The sequence below is a fragment of the Maylandia zebra genome, linkage group LG19, assembly GCF_041146795.1.
Source record: "Maylandia zebra isolate NMK-2024a linkage group LG19, Mzebra_GT3a, whole genome shotgun sequence".
In the NCBI taxonomy this organism is placed as follows: domain Eukaryota; kingdom Metazoa; phylum Chordata; class Actinopteri; order Cichliformes; family Cichlidae; genus Maylandia; species Maylandia zebra.
Window position 1 is genome coordinate 19,722,818 of NC_135185.1, and position 17,508 is coordinate 19,740,325.

The 17,508-nt window shown below is 41.3% G+C and overlaps 4 protein-coding genes across 14 annotated transcripts in view; 2 read left to right on the top strand and 2 right to left on the bottom strand.

The window, feature by feature from the left end:
- si:ch73-242m19.1 (coiled-coil domain containing 162) overlaps window positions 1-11,703 on the top strand; it is a 32,804-nt gene extending 21,101 nt beyond the window's left edge. Inside the window, exons 28-35 of one of the 2 annotated variants that reach the window (XM_076877728.1) lie at window positions 320-472; window positions 566-700; window positions 989-1,141; window positions 1,596-1,805; window positions 3,743-3,863; window positions 4,001-4,063; window positions 4,261-4,409; window positions 4,997-11,703. In XM_076877728.1, coding sequence (XP_076733843.1) covers window positions 320-472; window positions 566-700; window positions 989-1,141; window positions 1,596-1,805; window positions 3,743-3,793 — 702 coding nt within the window. In that variant the 3' untranslated portion in view covers window positions 3,794-3,863; window positions 4,001-4,063; window positions 4,261-4,409; window positions 4,997-11,703. Of the gene's footprint in view, window positions 1-319; window positions 473-565; window positions 701-988; window positions 1,142-1,595; window positions 1,806-3,742; window positions 3,864-4,000; window positions 4,064-4,260; window positions 4,410-4,996 lie in introns of those variants that run through there. The other variant, XM_076877729.1, reaches the window with a different exon arrangement.
- Window positions 4,422-10,646, bottom strand: zbtb24 (zinc finger and BTB domain containing 24). The gene is made up of 6 exons (XM_012922418.3): window positions 9,833-10,646; window positions 9,387-9,554; window positions 8,131-8,214; window positions 7,959-8,042; window positions 7,784-7,865; window positions 4,422-7,669 (listed from the first exon to the last, which is right to left on the bottom strand). The coding sequence occupies exons 1-6, from the start codon at window positions 10,644-10,646 to the stop codon at window positions 6,778-6,780; spliced, it is 2,124 nt and encodes a 707-aa protein (XP_012777872.1). The 3' UTR covers window positions 4,422-6,777.
- On the top strand, window positions 11,017-16,216 carry ddo (D-aspartate oxidase). Of its 7 annotated transcripts, XM_023153412.3 has the most exons (6): window positions 11,079-11,160; window positions 11,279-11,384; window positions 14,348-14,529; window positions 14,646-14,754; window positions 14,845-15,021; window positions 15,146-16,216. In XM_023153412.3, exons 3-6 carry the CDS (start codon window positions 14,355-14,357, stop codon window positions 15,702-15,704), a joined length of 1,020 nt encoding a protein of 339 aa, XP_023009180.1. In that variant the 5' UTR covers window positions 11,079-11,160; window positions 11,279-11,384; window positions 14,348-14,354; the 3' UTR covers window positions 15,705-16,216. The 7 variants fall into 7 exon arrangements, with proteins under 7 accessions (XP_023009179.1, XP_023009180.1, XP_076733847.1 ...); XM_023153411.3 differs by having other exon boundaries at window positions 11,017-11,384; window positions 14,342-14,529; XM_004540104.6 differs by lacking the exons at window positions 11,079-11,160; window positions 11,279-11,384 and adding an exon at window positions 12,491-12,599.
- The window catches only part of sash1b (SAM and SH3 domain containing 1b), a 62,933-nt gene continuing 61,633 nt past the window's right edge, over window positions 16,209-17,508 (bottom strand). For all 4 annotated transcript variants that reach the window (XM_004540096.5, XM_004540097.5, XM_004540098.6 and 1 more), the window contains one exon: window positions 16,209-17,426. In XM_004540096.5, coding sequence (XP_004540153.3) covers window positions 16,738-17,426 — 689 coding nt within the window. In that variant the 3' untranslated portion in view covers window positions 16,209-16,737. The remainder of the gene's footprint in view (window positions 17,427-17,508) is intronic.

A 17,508-nucleotide genomic window follows, 5' to 3' on the forward strand; every position in this document is an offset into this window, starting at 1 on the left:
ATATCATATTTGAGCAGAAAGTGGTTGAATGACACTTTCTCAGAAGTTTCTCTGTACCATAATAATTTGCTAACATCTGATTGTTGGTGTTCTCTTTATAATATTGTAAGATCTTTACCATGCAATATAATGCACCTTGTTGTGACTGTTGTTGATGCTATAGAAATATAATTGATTGGACAATAACTTTAAACTATGTGGTAAAACGTTGTTTATTCTTTAGTTCTTTATTCCTGAAATACATAAACAAGTGTTATTTTGTCATATCTCACATTTTGATTTGTTAAAGACTTGTTTGGTAATTTTGTTTGGCTTTCAGGCCAGACTTGATGAATATCCCCGACAAATGAGGCGGGACATAAGTGTGATAGTGAACAGAGCACGGGGGGAAGGAGTGGACAAGATCATCAAGCTCAAGAAGAGGTACGGCTGCACCAAAGACAATGATGGACTCGCCCTCACACAGTTAAAGGTACGGAAAGTTTTTATGTGTAGGCAGTTAAAAAGAGCAGAAGTATTGAAGATGATCTGTGAATTGTACCACTTTCATACCTGTTATCTTAAGAAGGAAGAAGTCCACGAGTTGAAGCTGGAGAACAGCCGGCTGACTGCTCTGCTCTGTAAACTGAAGGCTCTGAGATGCTGGAGGAAGGTGGTCGACCAGGAGAAACTTCACAGGCAACTGCTCCAAACCAAGCAGGTTAGCAGCAGGATGAAGAAATATTCAGCAATCAGAAATTAGCTTTACCTCTTGCAGGGAGGGATCATGAGGCCATCAAGTAAAAGGGAAAAGCATGAATATGCTTAGTTGTAGGATTTAAACAAATAATGTAACAATGTTACATGTACTCATGTACTGCAATTTAAAAGTTTAATGTTTTCTTTTGCTTGACCTGGTTAATCCTCACTAATTTTGTCAGCTTTGCATTATTTTTCTAAGCCCATATTTATACATTTATGAACTCATACCACACTGGTCATTTTGCAGAGGGAGGTTACCACTCGCACCGAGGCTCTCAGAGTGAAAATGTTATCAGAGGATAAGGTGGCTCTCCTGCAGGGGGAGCTGGACTTTGCACAGCAGGCGCTGACCTGCTCTCAGGCCGAATGCAGCAGCATCAAGAAGCAGCTCAGCAGGAAGGTACATGCACTCCTATCCACACCTTCTACATCGGTTAACATCAGCTGAAACTGCAAATACTCTGAAATTCATTAAAACTATGAAATGTTTGGTTTGTATTTCTTAAGCTTGGTGAAGGTGCTGTTGAATGCTTTCAGAAGCAGTGCAGGTTTATTTTAAAATGCCAGGATTTTAAAAGTTAACTACATTTTTTGCCTCGTTGCTGATCCTACAGACACTTACATTATATTGCAGCTTCTCTAGGTTTCTCTTGTTGGCTTTTTTGGATCTCTGAGGACAGGATCTGGGTTTTTGGAGGCTCACTGCACATCTTGAAGTGTTTAAATCACATTTCGCTCACATAGACTTCCTAATTCATGTAAAGCTGTGCATTTTCAGTTTTGACAGTGGCAAGAGCTGTCAGGAGAAGAAGCCTGGATATATTCACTGAATGTTTGCTGGTTCTCGCTCACAGACAGAGGAGCTCCAGGTGTTCAGGCATCGGTCTGCACGGGAAGCCCGCAGCAGACAGGAGCTGGACGCTCATCTAGTGCAGACCTTGGAACAAATGAGAGCCGACATGGAGGATAGAGACAGACAGCTCAGGGCCCTCGGTGAGCAGCTGGACAGAGGCAGCAGGATAAACAGGCTACAAAGAGAGCGCAGTGCCAAAGAGATCCGGCAGGTCTGTACGTTAATTAATGTGTTATGCACCACTGATTGCAGGCTGTCTTCTGTGCAAACCCTAAAAAAAATCCACTTTTCATGAGCTAAAAAAAAAACCTGTGGTCAGTGGATTTTAAATAGATCATCCAAAGAAATACAATTTTTAAAAAGATCGTGGTATTTTAAGTAAATCAACCTCTGAACATCTTAACTGAGAGTCAAATAAAACCAATTAACAGACTATATCTGTAGGTTCTCAGTCTTTCAGGTCATGGTAGTCTTCAGCACTAGTTGGACTTCTTTTCAATTCATGAAGACTTTTCGCTTCATCCAAGAAGCTTCTTCAGTTCCAGTGTAGAGTCCCAGATATTTACCCACCATGGAGGTTATGCAGAAAGTCACTGATCCACCCCGCAACCACTTGAGTTATTAATGGTCATATGATCCAAACTGTGAATCAAGGTGTGGTTCTTGATCGCTGGGCAGGCTTGTCAGAAATTACATTTCTAAGAAATTATGATGGAACAACTCAGTATAACATGCAAGTGTATGTCAAATCCAGCAACACTTTTAGAAAAGCACTGGTTCATCCCAAAGGCACAAACACAATCTAAGCAACGTAGTGTGTGCTGCTCAGTGCAGCAAGGAGTGCTCATAACGTTACACGGGAAAACCAGACAACCACTCCACAGACTGATGGCTCAGCAGAGAAGAACTCATCAGGACAGACTGTTTTCAGGATGATAATGTTCATACTTTGGCCTGAGAAGCCATCAATGTCCACTCTGAACGACTCTCATTGAAAAGGCACAATGCCCTCCAAAACCAGCTATCAGAAACCTCAATTAATACCTCCCTCCTGATCTCCTATCTGTAAATGGTAAGTGGAGCGATTCTTATATAGCGCTTTTCTACTCTCCCGGCGTACTCAAAGCGCTGTATACAACATGCCACATTCACCCAATCACACCCATTCTCACAAGCACTGACTCTAAACTGAGTGCCTTTCTAACAACATTCACACTCCGATAGCTGCATCGGAGAGCAACTTGGGGTTAGCTATTTGCTTTTAAAGTTTTTCACTAGCCACTGCCAAAAATCTGGCAAAAATCTGACAGAGTGATGTAGGATAAAAGTCCAGACCTAAATCCAATTGAGATGAATTCATCATTTAAAAAGTGATATTTTTGTATATACTTGGGGTTACCTTTGTCTAATATTAATATAAAGCAAATTAAAGGGGTGGCTGTAGCTCAGGAGGTAGAGCAGGTCACCTACTGATCGGCAGGTTGGCAGTTTGATCCCTGGCTCCTCCAGTCTGCATGCCAAGTATCATTGGGCAAGATAAAAAAAAAAAAAAGGTTGCTCACAGTCATTTCATGATTTAAAAAGGGGGTAATTATATTTTTCACACAGGGCCAGGTAGCTTTAGATCCCCCCCCCCCCCCCCCCCCCCCCCCCCCCGGTTAATTAAATAATCATTTAAAACTGCATTTTGTATTTACACGGGTTATCTGTGTCTAATATTGAAACATGTGTGACAAAAAAATGGGGGGAAAAAAACAGGAAAGGGACAATTTTTAACAGAACTGTATAATGCAGTCTTGAGATCCCATGTGATTCAACAGTCACACTTTGACCACGTGACCTTAATGGATTGCGTGATGACACGACTCTCAGGACCACCTCCAATGGGACAAATCCACGAGGGGTTGAATACCTGAGTCTCTTCATCAGTTTGCAGAACTGAAGAAGCCTCTTGGATGAGAGGTTAAAGGATTTTTGCAGTGCCTTGGTGCAAAAATCCTGTAGAGATACTTACAGATACAGAGTTAGTCTTGGCCTCATTCTGGTGATAGATCTGTCAAGTCAATATCAATGCACATGGTGTTTTCATTTTAAATTTAAGCAGGAATAAAAAAAACAACAACTTTTAACCACATTGTTGGGGTCCAGGTGAGGGGGCAGCTACAGCAGCAGTGCAGCCTTAAACAAGAGGCCTTTTAGCAGCTGGATAAACTGCAGAACCAGATGAACGATGTGGAGGCAGCTCTCTCCAGAGGAGCTTCGACAGCAGGTAAAAGCCTTCCAGGCTCTGCTGATACTCAACAGGATGACAGACCAACAGCTCGCTTTGCCTGTAAGATTTTGTCTGCTTCAGACATTCTTGACTTGACATTTCACTCCTACTTTCTCGGTATCGTTATATCACAGGTCAAAGCAGGACTTATTCCACGCTGTCAGTCAGCAGACTGAGTACTAGAAGTCCCTCGACAGGTACTGAGCCCACCACCTTCATCTCAGAGCAGTGAAGCAATAATGTAAAGCTGCTCATGCGGTTCATGAGTGAAATCGAAAGCCATCAGATTATCCAGACACTCATATCTTTTTGTGATGACATTTTAAATTACTTTATAGATGTTATTTTCACACTGCAGCATAGCTCTCACTCTGTTCTATTTCTGTGTGCACAGGTCTGCACCGGAACAGGCTGCATTCAGCCCTGCAGCCTGGCAGCCTCACAAACTACACCACACCTCAGGACTTTGCAACAGAGCCAAGACAGCAGAGAGCAGAAACAGCCAGAGGTCTTTCAAACATGAGCACAGACAGATCGAAAGCAGTGAGTGAAATAATCATTTAAAAACTTGTTTCATCTCTAATGTAAAAAACAAGAAGGTGGGTGGGGAGATACTTTTTTACAGCACGGTACATTTTGGAGTTTTAAAGCATATTGAATTCACTGGTGTCCCAACTAATGAAGATTACGTCTACATAATAATAGGACAACTACTAAATGGTGAACGTAAAGCGAGACAGTACATTGCTGGTTTCAAGGTCAAGAATGTGTGAATGCTTTTGTGGTCACCCATCTTCAAAGATTCAAGGAGCTTTATTGTCATTCGCATCACAAGTTAACATGAGGTGGAAAGAAATTATGCACACACGGTCCTGGAGTGAAAAAAAAAAATAATAATAATGAAGAAACTGATTTTTTTTAAAGTAATAAATAATAGTTGTTGGTCTTTTGTTTTGTTTTTTAACAAACAGAATAACAAGTAATAAAATAAGACGATAAGTTGAGTGCAACAACCTGAGTACCAGTATGGATATAGAGTGTAGGTATCTGTTTCGTCAGACGGGTATAGCAGGGTGCCCAGTTTTATCTCTTAGATGTTCAGCTTGAATCTGCCTTTGTTTCTCTTTCAGGATCTGTGTCGCCTGCGCCTCCCGATAGCCGAGGCTTTGTTCCCAGATCTGTGAGGTGCAGCAATCAGTCACACACACAAACTTGATTAGCAGATTAGCTTGCTGTAGGCTTGCCTGTAGTGTTTTATAGCTCTGTGTGAACTGAATGTTATCTATTCCATTCCCAAAGCTGTGACATGCATGTCTTCCCTTTAACCTACAGCACAGCATCTTGATGTTGCCCCTCTCCATATTTCAGTAACTTTTTAAATATTCAAAATAAATACTTTCAAAGCTCTTAACAAAACCCTTATCACTGATATTTTACTTTCTGGATATTTCTATAATTTGCCTTTATTTTTATCCGTACTTAACTTTTGTCAATTAATAGCATTACATCGTGTCTACTTAAGGTTTCTAATACTCATATTAGATATATACCAATTTGAGCTTATTGCAAATTTATCAAAGGAATCATGTCAAAGTTCATTTTTCAGTTGTAGAATGAGTTTGGTCACATCTTATGAAATAAAACCAAATGATGACGTTTTTAAGTGGGCAAAAACAAAACCTGTTTTGTCATAAGCTCTAAAAAAATCATTAAAATAATAACTGTTTAGCATCTGTTGCATAGTAACTGTCTTCTGTTCAGACTGTACATAAAAGGTGGAGATAGCCATGTTTATATCAACCATTTGATTGTGAACAAACCTTTTAAAGACTCGAATTGAGCGTTTTGGAAGTGAGGATCTTGGAACCAGCCATACCTGCAAAAGCTACCCGCTTTATTATCACCAATTTTACAGTAATTAATAAAATGATTAAATACCAATAAATACAAATTCAGGTTTAAGACACTTTTCACTTTTCAAACCTGGAAACTGAAAAATATCACATTTGTTTGTTTGGGAGTTCCTCCATTATGGCTCCTGATATTCCTGCCTTTCGTGTCATGGACTGAGATCTAAGTGCTGCATCCAGCTGATGTCCTCAAAGGCCTCAAGGGTTTTCACACATGGCCACTAACAACATGTCATTAACTTCAGCATCATTTTGGGTGTTTGACAGTGATGCTGATGATGTAGGATCAACTGTCGCTGTATTCCCCAGCTGGATGATAAAAGGCTCTTTGTGACTGCTTTTGGCGAGTAAGATAGTGCTGCATTCGAATGGAAGTGACAGATTTGTCTACAGACACATGCCAGTAAAAGTGGCGCCCTTTGACACATGATTGCTGCAGCACTGAAGCAAACTTCTACTTTGAAGTCGAACCTTCTCCTTTTCTGGTTTGTGTCCGACTTTATCATGATGTACTATCAGTTGGCCAGTAGCTGGCAAGTATTTGCCATCAGACATGAAAAACTCCAGGTAACCATGGCAATCTGCTTGCAACCAAAGCAATAACCAGAAGGTTTTTGGTTCAACACCTTTGTGTCTGGGGGCTCTTTGGATCACTCATATCAATCTCAGACACCTGTCGTAATTAGTTAACCAGGTGAGCCCAATTAAAGGAAAACTATACTTAACTCATTCACTGCCAGCCATTGGCAGTGAATGAGTTAAACCCATTGACTCATGCACTGCAATTGACGGCTATAGACGTCAATGGCAGTGAATGAGTTAAGACAGATGTTCCACATTATTAATCATGCCACAGTTTTTAAGCAATATGGCAAAGAACAAGGATCTGCAAACTTCATCTTTTAATACTGCTACCTTTGACTATGGTCAGTTTTGTCTGTATATAGTTGATCTCCACAGTAGCACCATCAGATTTAAGTTCCCGGTGGTCCAGATCACTCTCAGCTCTCCTGTGGCAGTCCGGTGGTGTACAGGTAGGACACAGTTCCTGATTGGATCTGAAATGTCTGTCCTTGGATGTGATGGTTGGAGATCTGCTCGCTAGTCTGACTGATGGAGATTGGTTGGCTGCTCTGGCTGCTGACGTGAATAGCCCGGCCTTGTTGTTGTTCCCTGCTCACCTGCCCCTCCAAGGGCTCCTGAACAACAGGCAGCTGCTGGATTGGCTGACGCATCACCTGCAGCTGTTGAATGGGACGCTGTGTTATTTGAAAGGGCTGCGCAGGACCGTGATGGGCCTGCAGCTGCTCCATAGCCTCTTTACTCAAAGTGATAACATGCATCTGCTCAGCCTGGTGCATCATCTGACCCTGCAGCATACTTATAGTGTGGATCTGAGAGGTCTGATCCACCACATCACCCTGAGTGACCAACGCCACATTGTGCACGTGCCCTGATGGCCGGGCGAGGAGGGTGAGTTTAGAGGGGGCTGACTGAGCCATCTCTCCCTCTGTGCTGATGAGGCTGATCTCGTGGTCCTGACCCGGGATAAAGTTAATGTGGTCCACATCCTCTGTCACCACCACCTGGAGCTCTTGTTCAGAGGTGGCAGGCAGCTGGTACTGCTGCAGGTGAAGGATATTTTGCACCTCTTCCTGCGGGGCTCCAGAGCCATCTTTTGCTGCAGTATCCGATGAGGCCTCTCCACCCGCAGCTCTCTCCTTGTTGTGGGATTTGGTGTGTGTTTTCAGATTGTCCAGGCGTGTAAAAGAAAGGCTGCAGAAAGAGCAGGTGAAGGGTTTCTTCCCCGAGTGGGAGGCAACATGTCGTCGTCTTGCACTGGGGTCTGAAAAGGACTTCTTGCAGATGCTGCAGTTATAAGGCTTCTCACCTCTGCAAAACCAGATATTGAGGCAGTTATGACCACGTCTCCTCCTGGGTCGTATATTATACAGCAGGGAGCAAAAACTGTTAAAAGTGGAGTGAAAATCAAATATAACAGCTGACCTGTGGATTCTGATGTGAGTCTGCAGTGTGCTCTTGGCTGTGAAACATTTTCCACAGATTTCACAAGTGAAAGGCTTCTCACCTGTGTAAACGTTAACACCATCAGCTGCTGCAGCACACGCTTCCATAAAGCAGATATCAATAGCAAAAGAATGACTTGGAGAGCTGATCTTACCTGTATGAGTTCTCACGTGCTTTTTCAGTTGAGCTGCATCCATAAACTTGTGATGACACTGAGCACATTCTGGCAATGATTTCCCTTTATTTAAAAATAAAGATTCAATAATTTTACCTTCAGATTGATTGAATACACTGACCAGATCTCTGGCAGTTTCCCCATGACTTACCTGTGTGAACTCTGTAATGGCTTTTAAGTTGCCTTTTCTGAGTGAAGGTCTTTCCACATTTATCACAGTCAAAGGATTTCTCTTCTAAAGAAGCAAATAAAACAGAGCTCATGAGAGATCAACATCGCAATATGCTAGAGCACTTCGGCTTTAGTGCCATTAAGAGAAGGAAGTCATCTCTACAGCCAATATCCATCCAAAACTAGGCAACTCACACCAAATTAAGCTAGGTAAATCAAAAGCACAGGCAAGACACAAAATGTGGGCATTTGATTTTTGGGCACATTTAAAAGAGTTGTAATAGGTAGTAAACTGAAAATCCTTCCGGTTTTCCTAGCCAGAGAAACAAAACACCTTAATTCTTCTTAGAGCATCTTTTTACCCCTTAGTTGTAAAAAGCTTTTCCCCTACATTGCTTCATTTATGTTAAAGAAGGCATGTATTTACTGGGCCCAAGTGTATCTAATAGAAGTAAAATGTAGTATTTCATTATATTATAATAACACATGAGACTTTTGCATACAGCACAGTTATTGCCACTGTGCATTTTTAGGGGCTAAATATGTTAGCTGTGTTGCTTTGCAATGAAGACAACTGTACAGCACCGTTTGCATAAGATTTGTTCCTGGTTTACATCCCTTGCACTGAATCGAAAGTGGATAACTGGAAATGGATAACTATCCATTTCTAGGAATCAAGTCCAGACACTGGAATGTGGTTTGATGGTCTGTTATCTGTTCTATATCTGCTTGTTCGTGTAGTGTTAATCTTTTGGGCTACATCCAGGACTTCAATCTGCACAATGCAGTGAACAGCTCGTCAGACGGTGCTTTAAGGAGTGCCTGATTTGCTTTGGCTTTGCATTCTATTGGTGAAACATAGCCTTTCAGTACCGGCTGAATGTGTTCATTTCTTTTTACCTTACAATATAAAGCACCTTGAGGCGTTATATAGATAAAGTTTAAATGAAGTAGCCAATCAGAAGAAAAAGCTGGTGAGGAGGGTCGTATGCCATCCTGAAAGCTACTCTGTTCGAATTTAAAAAAAAAAAAAAATACAGCTGAAACTAAGAATAGTAGGTCTGATGTAATCACTGCAACAACTAACACTTTCTACATTTCTCAAATCAGACTGTAGATCAACTTTGTTGGAAAGATCACTTTCAGGAAATTATGAGGATTCCTGGAAATTACTTGTAAACAAAGTTACTACTTATCAAACATGAGAAACTGAGAAGTCAGTTCATTGGGTCCTACCTTCATGGAGGTTCATGTGCTCTTGCAGGGAGTGTTTGGTGGAAAGCGCTTTGGAGCAGACGGTACAAACAAATGGCTTTTCTCCAGTGTGCATGCGCTGGTGAGCCAGCAGAGTGTGCTTCTGGGTAAAACTCTTCCCGCACACCATGCAGTGGAAAGGCTTCTCACCTGGAGTTAAAGAAAGTAGTTGTACTTTTACAGGTGCGGATGTGATTAGTGACTGCTAAACTCTCGTCAGTCGTAGTCATCTGTACTTTCTATGCGTTTCTATTTTTCTTTTCTTTTCTTTTTTTTTCAGCACAACATTTGAAAAGTTAAAACATTTATTTTTATTACAGTTGAGGGAATGAAGTCCTTTTTTTAAACTATGTCCAAAAACTAGAAAAAAAGGCCAAATTTGTATTAAACCTCCATTCTGACCTCTCTTTAAATCAGAGTGTAATTACCTGTATGAGTGCGCTGGTGAATCTTTAAAAACAGGTGGCTTTTGAAGACTTTTCCACAGTCCTCACATCGTGCCTCAGTGTCAGGGTATTTCCTTTTCCTGCCCCTCTTCCCAGGCTCCTTGTGTCCTGCTGTGTTATTGCCCACTTTGTAGCCCTTATATTTTACCGGTGGGTTGATTTTGCGTTTGCTCTGCCGGCTTTGGTGTTCTTCGGGGTCCTCATTTCTAGGCTGAGACTCAGTTTTTGGATTATCTTCTGCCTGTCGGTCCTCTGAACTCTCACATGGTTCTCTTCTCCCCACCAGCTCTGTCACAGGTGCACCTACATCTTTCCTCGGCCGCCCTCTTTTGCGCTTCACCAGCTCTGCATCTTCAGCTTTGTTTGCTTGAGCATCATTGCATTTGACCCCTGCTGCAGAGCGAGTTAGGTCAGTGAGCACTTTGACAAGGTCACCGACTTCCATTCGATGAGCTGTGGCCAGGAGCTGCTCTGTGGCGCTCTCCTCCACAGACACCTGGGCGCTGTAGATGAACTCCAGCACTGCTGCAAACATGTTTGGTGCCATACCGTCCAGCCGGTGGGTGGACCGATGGATCTGATCTTCTGCTGTGAACATGACGGAGAAGTACTCACTGCTTGCTGCCAGCAGGGCTTTGTGGGCCTTGAACTGCACATCCTCCACGACAAGAGTAATGTCACACAGCAGGTCACTTTTCCTGAGCTTGTTGAATTTGTTCAGGATGCTCTGTTTATGTGACTCTGAATGAAGGTGAGCCATAAGCGATGAAGGTGGACTGGTTGATTTTTGAGACATCTTTGCCGCAAAAACAACCACATCTGTCCCTTAAATGAAAACGTATGAAAACAAAATGAGTGTACAGTTAGTTTAAAAGTTTATATGAATTCATCATGGGCATGAAGGTCATGTGATTTTGGGCTTTTAAAGAAGACATTTATGCCCATTATGATACGAATATATGTAAACTTCTGACCTCAGCAGTATATATGTTTGGCTTATATCAGAGGTTCAGTGCGTTTTTTAAATGTAGCCGAGTGGTAAATTAATAATAATATTTTCCATTTCAGTTAACCAAATATCCATTTAAGGTTCAAAAAGGGGTCTTAAAATGTTGTTTCTTTGTTTCCATGTATGGTAAGACAAGAATGTTATTGGGTAATTTAATGGTATTCCTTGTGCTATAGGCTTAAGGGTTAACTGCAGTTTTCCAAAAAAAAACTTAACAAGAAATGCATCTTGGGACTTCCTGTTTACTTTTCTTTTTGTTGTGGATGTGGAACGGGAATGTTGTGAAGGAGTTAAATTATTGGTAAGGAATTGTTAAATATGCACATAACTCATTGAAACATATTGTTATAATTGTAGTGCAGTGGCAAAACGTCAGTATTTTAACAAGATGATGTATTTCTTAAATGTATGATGCAAAGGACCTGTATGTGCAGCGTGGAGCGGCCATTTTCTCCATGCAAGGGATAAGTTGCGAGATCGTCTGTGTGCTCCAGTATTGCAAGTGAGCTGAGATTTCTGTGGAATGTAAGTGTTTGTAAACATGTATGTAACACTTCCACATTTTTTTAAAGGAGCCTTGTGTGATTTAGTTCTTTGTATTTTGTTCTGCACAGACAGAGGCCACTGCCGTATTTTTGTGTTTTGTATTTCATTTCTTTTATTCCTCGTATTGTATTGGCGCATCTTTGTTTAATCGGTTATTCTGTTACTTTGCCACGTTACCTCTCGTGCTGTAGATGTTCAGTACAAGTCCATATGGCCGCTGTTTGACAAAAGTAAAGGTCAAAGGACCTTTGGTTTATTCAGTCGTCATTGACAATAAAACTGCACATTAAGAACCCCAGTAATTGTGTCCTGTGTGGCTAACCATTTCCCAGGCTACATAAATATATGATCTTTTTCGTATTACCACTGCTATTACTACTTACTCATACATGACCAGAGGAATCTACATGATCCGTTTATCCATTAGTAAATGTTCAGTCTGTAAAAATGTAGGACAAATATTACTAACAACAGTTTTTCAGGAATTTGTCACATTTAGGACACCAGACATGGTTGGACTGTCCAAATACGAGTCTGTCGTGTAAGCATACATTTGGTATTATAGATCTAGAATGAATTTGTATTACAGAGCTGATTAATCTGTAGTGACCAGTCTAAACTAACAAAAATATTCTTCATATTACAATAAAATAAATAATAGAAGTATAATAAACTGTCTATAATGTTGGTCGTTGTTTAGTTTATCCTCATGTTTTCAAAATCAAAATTGAACCCATACTGGTATTTACATTCACCTCATATATTAACTTACAGATATTTTGCACTGTTCATCACGTTCATGCAGAGTTCACTGACATTCAGCTTAAATAATGTTTACAGACGAATGGATGTTAGCAAGCAAGCTAATTGTCTCAAAGCAAACAATGCACCGCCGCTGTCTTGAAAGGGGGGGCACGAGAAGCAGAAATGGCGAAGAATGCGACCGAAATAAAGCTTTCAAAAGAAGTTAACTAATAATTTTCGGTCTGGTGACAGGACTTGGACGTATAAACTGCGGTTTAATTTGAAGTAGTCAGCTTTTAGGACCTTACCTTCGCTCGCTGGACGGACCAGAGCGTGATATGAGCCACCTATCGCGAGATGTGAGGTTCTAACGAGATCCACGCCGAGCCGCCGACCCCTGAGGGTCGCACTTTTCCCCGTCGATCAACCCTTTCTTCTAGGTTAATAAAGGTTTGTTTAAATTGTTAAATAGGTGGCATTATGGGAAATTATTTTATTTTAATAACTCAGTGGGACTTTTAAAATAACTAAAATTAGCATAGCTAATGAAATTTGATTCAGGAAGTGCACGTTCCCGAGAGAAAAACAGAAACACACAGCACCTGTTGTCGGTCTCTGGGGACATTTTCTGTGCGGGGGAAGAAGGAGACAGTTTTATTTTAGGTGGGTGGATACATTTGGATTGTCGAGCTTTCGGTGTGTATAAGGCTTATTTATCTGTATAGACATTTTCGATTCCTTACAACGCACTGCCACGTGCTTTATTTCATTAGTTGTTAGTTTGCACTCTGGAGAGCCATTCAAAGTTGCGCATTCATATTTAATATCCACACACTTTGACAGAACTGTGCTGCTATATTTGTTGCGATTTCTGCTCTTCTCGGGTAGGTCTAGGGATTTTTTTTTTTAATGTCAATGGGACTTTGTTTTTAAAGTGAGCCATACAACATGTATTTAGTTTAGATTATACTTCCATATTAAGCGAACTTTCTTCTAATAAAAAATAAATTTCAAAAGAAAGTTTTTATTTTGAAATGCATAACGAAAATAGAATATATTTTCCAACATCATATCAGCTATATTTCACTAATGGCTAAGGTATTCGTACCTTTCCAACAACAGTTGGGAGTGGATTTTTGTATGGTTGCTGTTACAACCGGCTACAACTTACAGCTAGATATATAACTGAATTATTGTGTGATGATTCATTTAATAAATATACTTCCACAATCTGTAAGACAGTTTCAGCTGCAGCAATAACTAGAATACACATTTATGCATTGTGAAAAAGGAATTAATGAGGAGAGCCTGTTAACTGAAGTTTGGCTGGTGGACCCCCTTTTCATTCCACCATCAATTCATCAATTCCCTCCAAACCTTTCTGGGGAGAACAACCCCCTCTTTAGCCATTTCTGTGGCTTTATCCTCAGCTTCCTGTTCCACCCTGACCTGCTGGGTCTGTGCAGAGGGCAAGTCTGCAAGTAGTTCTTTAAATGGTGAATTTGGAACTTTTCAGACCCCAGAAAAGCACACACATACACATGTATCTCTTATGTGACAATGCAGTAATTAAAACATTGTGTAATTATATATATTGTTCACTATTTGGTTGTTCATCTTCAAGAGCTTTAGTCATAGAAATGTATCATAATTAGTATCAGTAATACTAATCACTAATCCTTAATACACTCTAAGAAATGTCAGGGTGTTTGAGAGCCTGTGAGAAAGAGAGCTCTGTTTTGTAAGAGCTGCTTTTTATTTATTTGTAAAAGGCAGGATTGAGGCACCGTGAGTTTTTGAGGTCTCCTAAGGCAACATTAACAACAAAGTCTTTGAAACAAACACTAAATAATGAAATTAAGAAAATGATTTTGCAACTTCTTGTGAAGTTGTTCAGGCTCGCTAGAAGTGAAAGTCTCAGGTTCAGCAGAGGACATTGCTGCACATACAGGGTGCTTTCTTCTTGTATATAACCCTAAAAGGACAATCAGAACTGTTATATTTTAAACAGCTACAGCAAATGCAAGACTTGGACATTTGGTACACCAGTAGCCTTTGTTTTATGGATAACTGCATGTACACTGCTCTTACAATGACTGTTTCGTAATGGACAATTTGTCGTTGAGTAACTTTTAAAAGGGAGTCATAACAAAGGTTATTTGGCATTTAGTAAAATTCTCTTGTCGTTTGAGGTGCAGAGCTGCCATGATGAAAAGCGTCAGGGTTGTGGTTGTTGGAGCTGGCGTGATTGGATTCTCCACCGCTGTGTGCATTGTTGAAGCTCTACCTTTCTGCTCTGTTACTTTGATGGCTGACAAATTCAGCCCAGACACAACAAGTGACGGAGCTGCTGGGATTTTGTTTGCTGCACAATTTCCAGGTAAGAAAACAGGATCTGTCTCAGAGATTTACACTACAGCTGCACCACATTATGCAATGTATATAAAAATAAAAACGCAGTGCACATTTGCTTTACATGATGCCTTTCTCCATCAGATATTCCCTTGCAAAGACAAAAACACTGGTTCAAGGACAGCTTTGATCACCTGTTGGCCATTGCTCAGTCTCAATGTGCACCAGAAGCTGGAGTAATGCTGAGCTCTGGGTAGCAATTACTTGTATACGATGCTGTAAAAGTTGAGTACTTAGCCCGATCCATTGTCGAACAACTGATTTCTCTACTAATTTCTTGCAGCTGGCAAATTTTTAAAGAGGTTCCAGCAGTTAAAAAACCATTCTGGTCAGAGTTTGTGATCGGCTTTCGACTCATGACTGATGTTGAACGGAAACGCTTCCCAGATCACAAGTTTGGTCAGGCTTTCACCACCTTAAAATGCGAATGCTCCACCTACCTGCCATGGCTCGAGAAGAGGTTCATCCCCTACATTAAACTTCTTTTATCACGTCATACTATTATATCCACAAGCTTTTAATTACAAATGAACTCTACTTAATTTAAAGTTCGTCATGTTAACATCATAAATTCTTCTCTAAAGGTTCAGAAAAGCTGGAGGTCAAGTGGAACAGAGGAAAGTCAACAATCTTCAAGAATTGAGTAACAACTTTGATATCATTGTCAACTGCTCCGGTCTCGGCTCCAAAGTATTGGTGGGAGACACACAAGTGTACCCTGTCAGAGGCCAGGTCCTCAAAGTGGAGGCCCCCTGGGTGCAGCACTTCATTAGAGATGGAGATGGGACGACGTACATCTACCCCGGCATACGCAGTGTCACTATAGGTGGGACGAGGCAAGAAGGAGACTGGCGGCTGCAGGTGGACGACAGAGACACTAAGGGCATCCTGGAGCGCTGCAGTAGGTTGGAGCCGTCACTCAACAAAGCCAAAATTCTTAACGAGTGGGTCGGCCTGAGGCCCAGCAGGAAGAACCCAAGGGTGGAGAGGGAAGTGGTGGAGCTGCAGGGCCGGCCGGTGCCTGTGGTCCACAACTATGGCCACGGGGGTTGGGGAGTTACCCTCGCCTGGGGTACTGCTCTGGACACACTGGGGCTGGTCAAACAGTCCCTTCATGAAATGGCCCCACAGCCTAAACTGTGAACACATTCTACATCCCACTTCTACTCAGGGCTACTAACACAACCTTTTTATAAAATGACAAAGCTAAGCACAGACAGAACACTTAGTAGATTTAGAGTAGATTTTACATTTAAAAAAAAAAAGACTATAAGAAACATGATTTATGGAAATATAATTATTTAATAATTTAATTTAACACTGGTGGAGTTTTAATTTAACTAATCGTTAATAAGTTTTCAGGATATTACATCATTATCATCATTACATCTTTCTGTAACAGTACTGTAAAAACATCAGATTTAAGAAAAAAAAGCATTTACTGCTGTTATTTTTATGCTTATAATACATAAGAACATTTTCTGTATCACTATTTCAGTGGAGATAATGTTTTTGCATTGTCTGGAAACATTCATTTTGTTATCATAAAAGCTGATTGCCTGTTAATAATTTTAGGTTCCTTTCACAGCAGATGTTTTGATTGGGGTGTTCCTAATATAATATAAACATTGTGTCAATAAACCCTGAAAAAGAAACTGCTTATTGCTTTTCTAGTTTGCGCCCGTACTTTGCCATCTGGGGCCAAATTGTCTGTATAGGCCAGCTGTGATTATTATATTCTATATTTATATATATACACATACACACAACAAGAACAAAACACTCAGTTCATATTAACAGTTTGAAAACGTTCCATTACAGTGAACCCAGAAGGAGTAAATTATTCATGAATGCTTTGTGTTGAAAAATGACAACTCTGAGCGAGCGCTACTGCTCGTGTAACTGTTGGACTCTGCACAGCTCCACTGCAGAGACGAACCAGATTCAGCTGAATGGAGATCACTGAAACTGTGACCGAGGGGGTCAGTAGCTACATGAATGTGGTTTAACAGCGTAAGCACAGACCTTCACGTTTCCACTTTAGATGTCAAGTTTACACTGTTATATTTTCTTTGAAAACCTGTGGTTAGATTTTCAGAATTTCCATTTAGCTGAAAACCAGAAATCAACAGCTGTAAAGACACCTTTCTGTACTGCACTTACTGTACAGACCTTGTTAGAAACCGGCTCCACCGCCAGATTTACTTCTAAGTTCTTTTCGTTTCAGCCGACAAGCTTCAGAAGTGGCTGAAACTGAAGCACCCTTCCTTTCTCCTAGAAAGATGTGCTCTCTGTCGGGCATTACTGTCGGTAAGGGCTCTCGCTCTGGGTTTAATAAGGAAGGTGCAGCTACATGGTCGCTGGACCTTTTGGGTAGAGCTGTGGGTGGCGGCTCTGGGTGTGCCTGCTGTGTTGCTGTGCTGGTACATGCAGCAGTGTATGATGTCCTACATAAAGCGTGGGAGGATGGACGCACGACTGTCAGTGGGTTTTTTGTGCTCTTTATGTACAGATTTAGGTCTTTAGGGCGGAGGAGGAGTCTTCTCTTCTGATCTTTGTGGAGAATCGTCAGGGAGAAGCAGCGGCGTAGCGGAGTCTGTGCTGCGTTTCTTCTTAGCTCCATGCAGCTGTGGCTCCTAGCAAACGATCTGCTCTGAATACGACCTTTTATTGAGCTCAAACCGCGCTTTGGGAGGTTAGGATGGACATGGGGGAAGCATCTGGGTTTACTGTGGGATGAAGACTTGCTGGACTGGATGGAGGCGAGGGGCAGGGGGAGGACAGGGTACTCTGGGGATGGGAGGTGGCTGGACTCAAAGCCAGATGAAGATCTGCTGATGGTCGAGCGTGTCTTTTTGCCCCTTCCTGAAATAAACAAGTGGAGTGTGCGCAGATCATACAGCTGCCAGGCAGTTGTGACATGTATCTGGGTTAAACACAACAGCAG

What these genes read in the sequence shown, in the direction of transcription:
- ddo (XM_023153411.3), top strand. An exon ending in GTTTGCTGCACAATTTCCAG is followed by an intron (nt 14,530 to 14,645) that starts GTAAGAAAACAG and finishes TTTCTCCATCAG; the next exon opens with ATATTCCCTTGCAAAGACAA. An exon ending in GGAGTAATGCTGAGCTCTGG is followed by an intron (nt 14,755 to 14,844) that starts GTAGCAATTACT and finishes AATTTCTTGCAG; the next exon opens with CTGGCAAATTTTTAAAGAGG.
- zbtb24 (XM_012922418.3), bottom strand. Translation starts at nt 10,646, where the DNA reads ATGTCTCAAAAATCAACCAGTCCACCTTCATCGCTTATGGCTCACCTT. An exon ending in GCACATGAACCTCCATGAAG is followed by an intron (nt 8,215 to 9,386) that starts GTAGGACCCAAT and finishes TTGCTTCTTTAG; the next exon opens with AAGAGAAATCCTTTGACTGT. An exon ending in GCACGTGAGAACTCATACAG is followed by an intron (nt 7,866 to 7,958) that starts GTAAGATCAGCT and finishes ACGTTTACACAG; the next exon opens with GTGAGAAGCCTTTCACTTGT.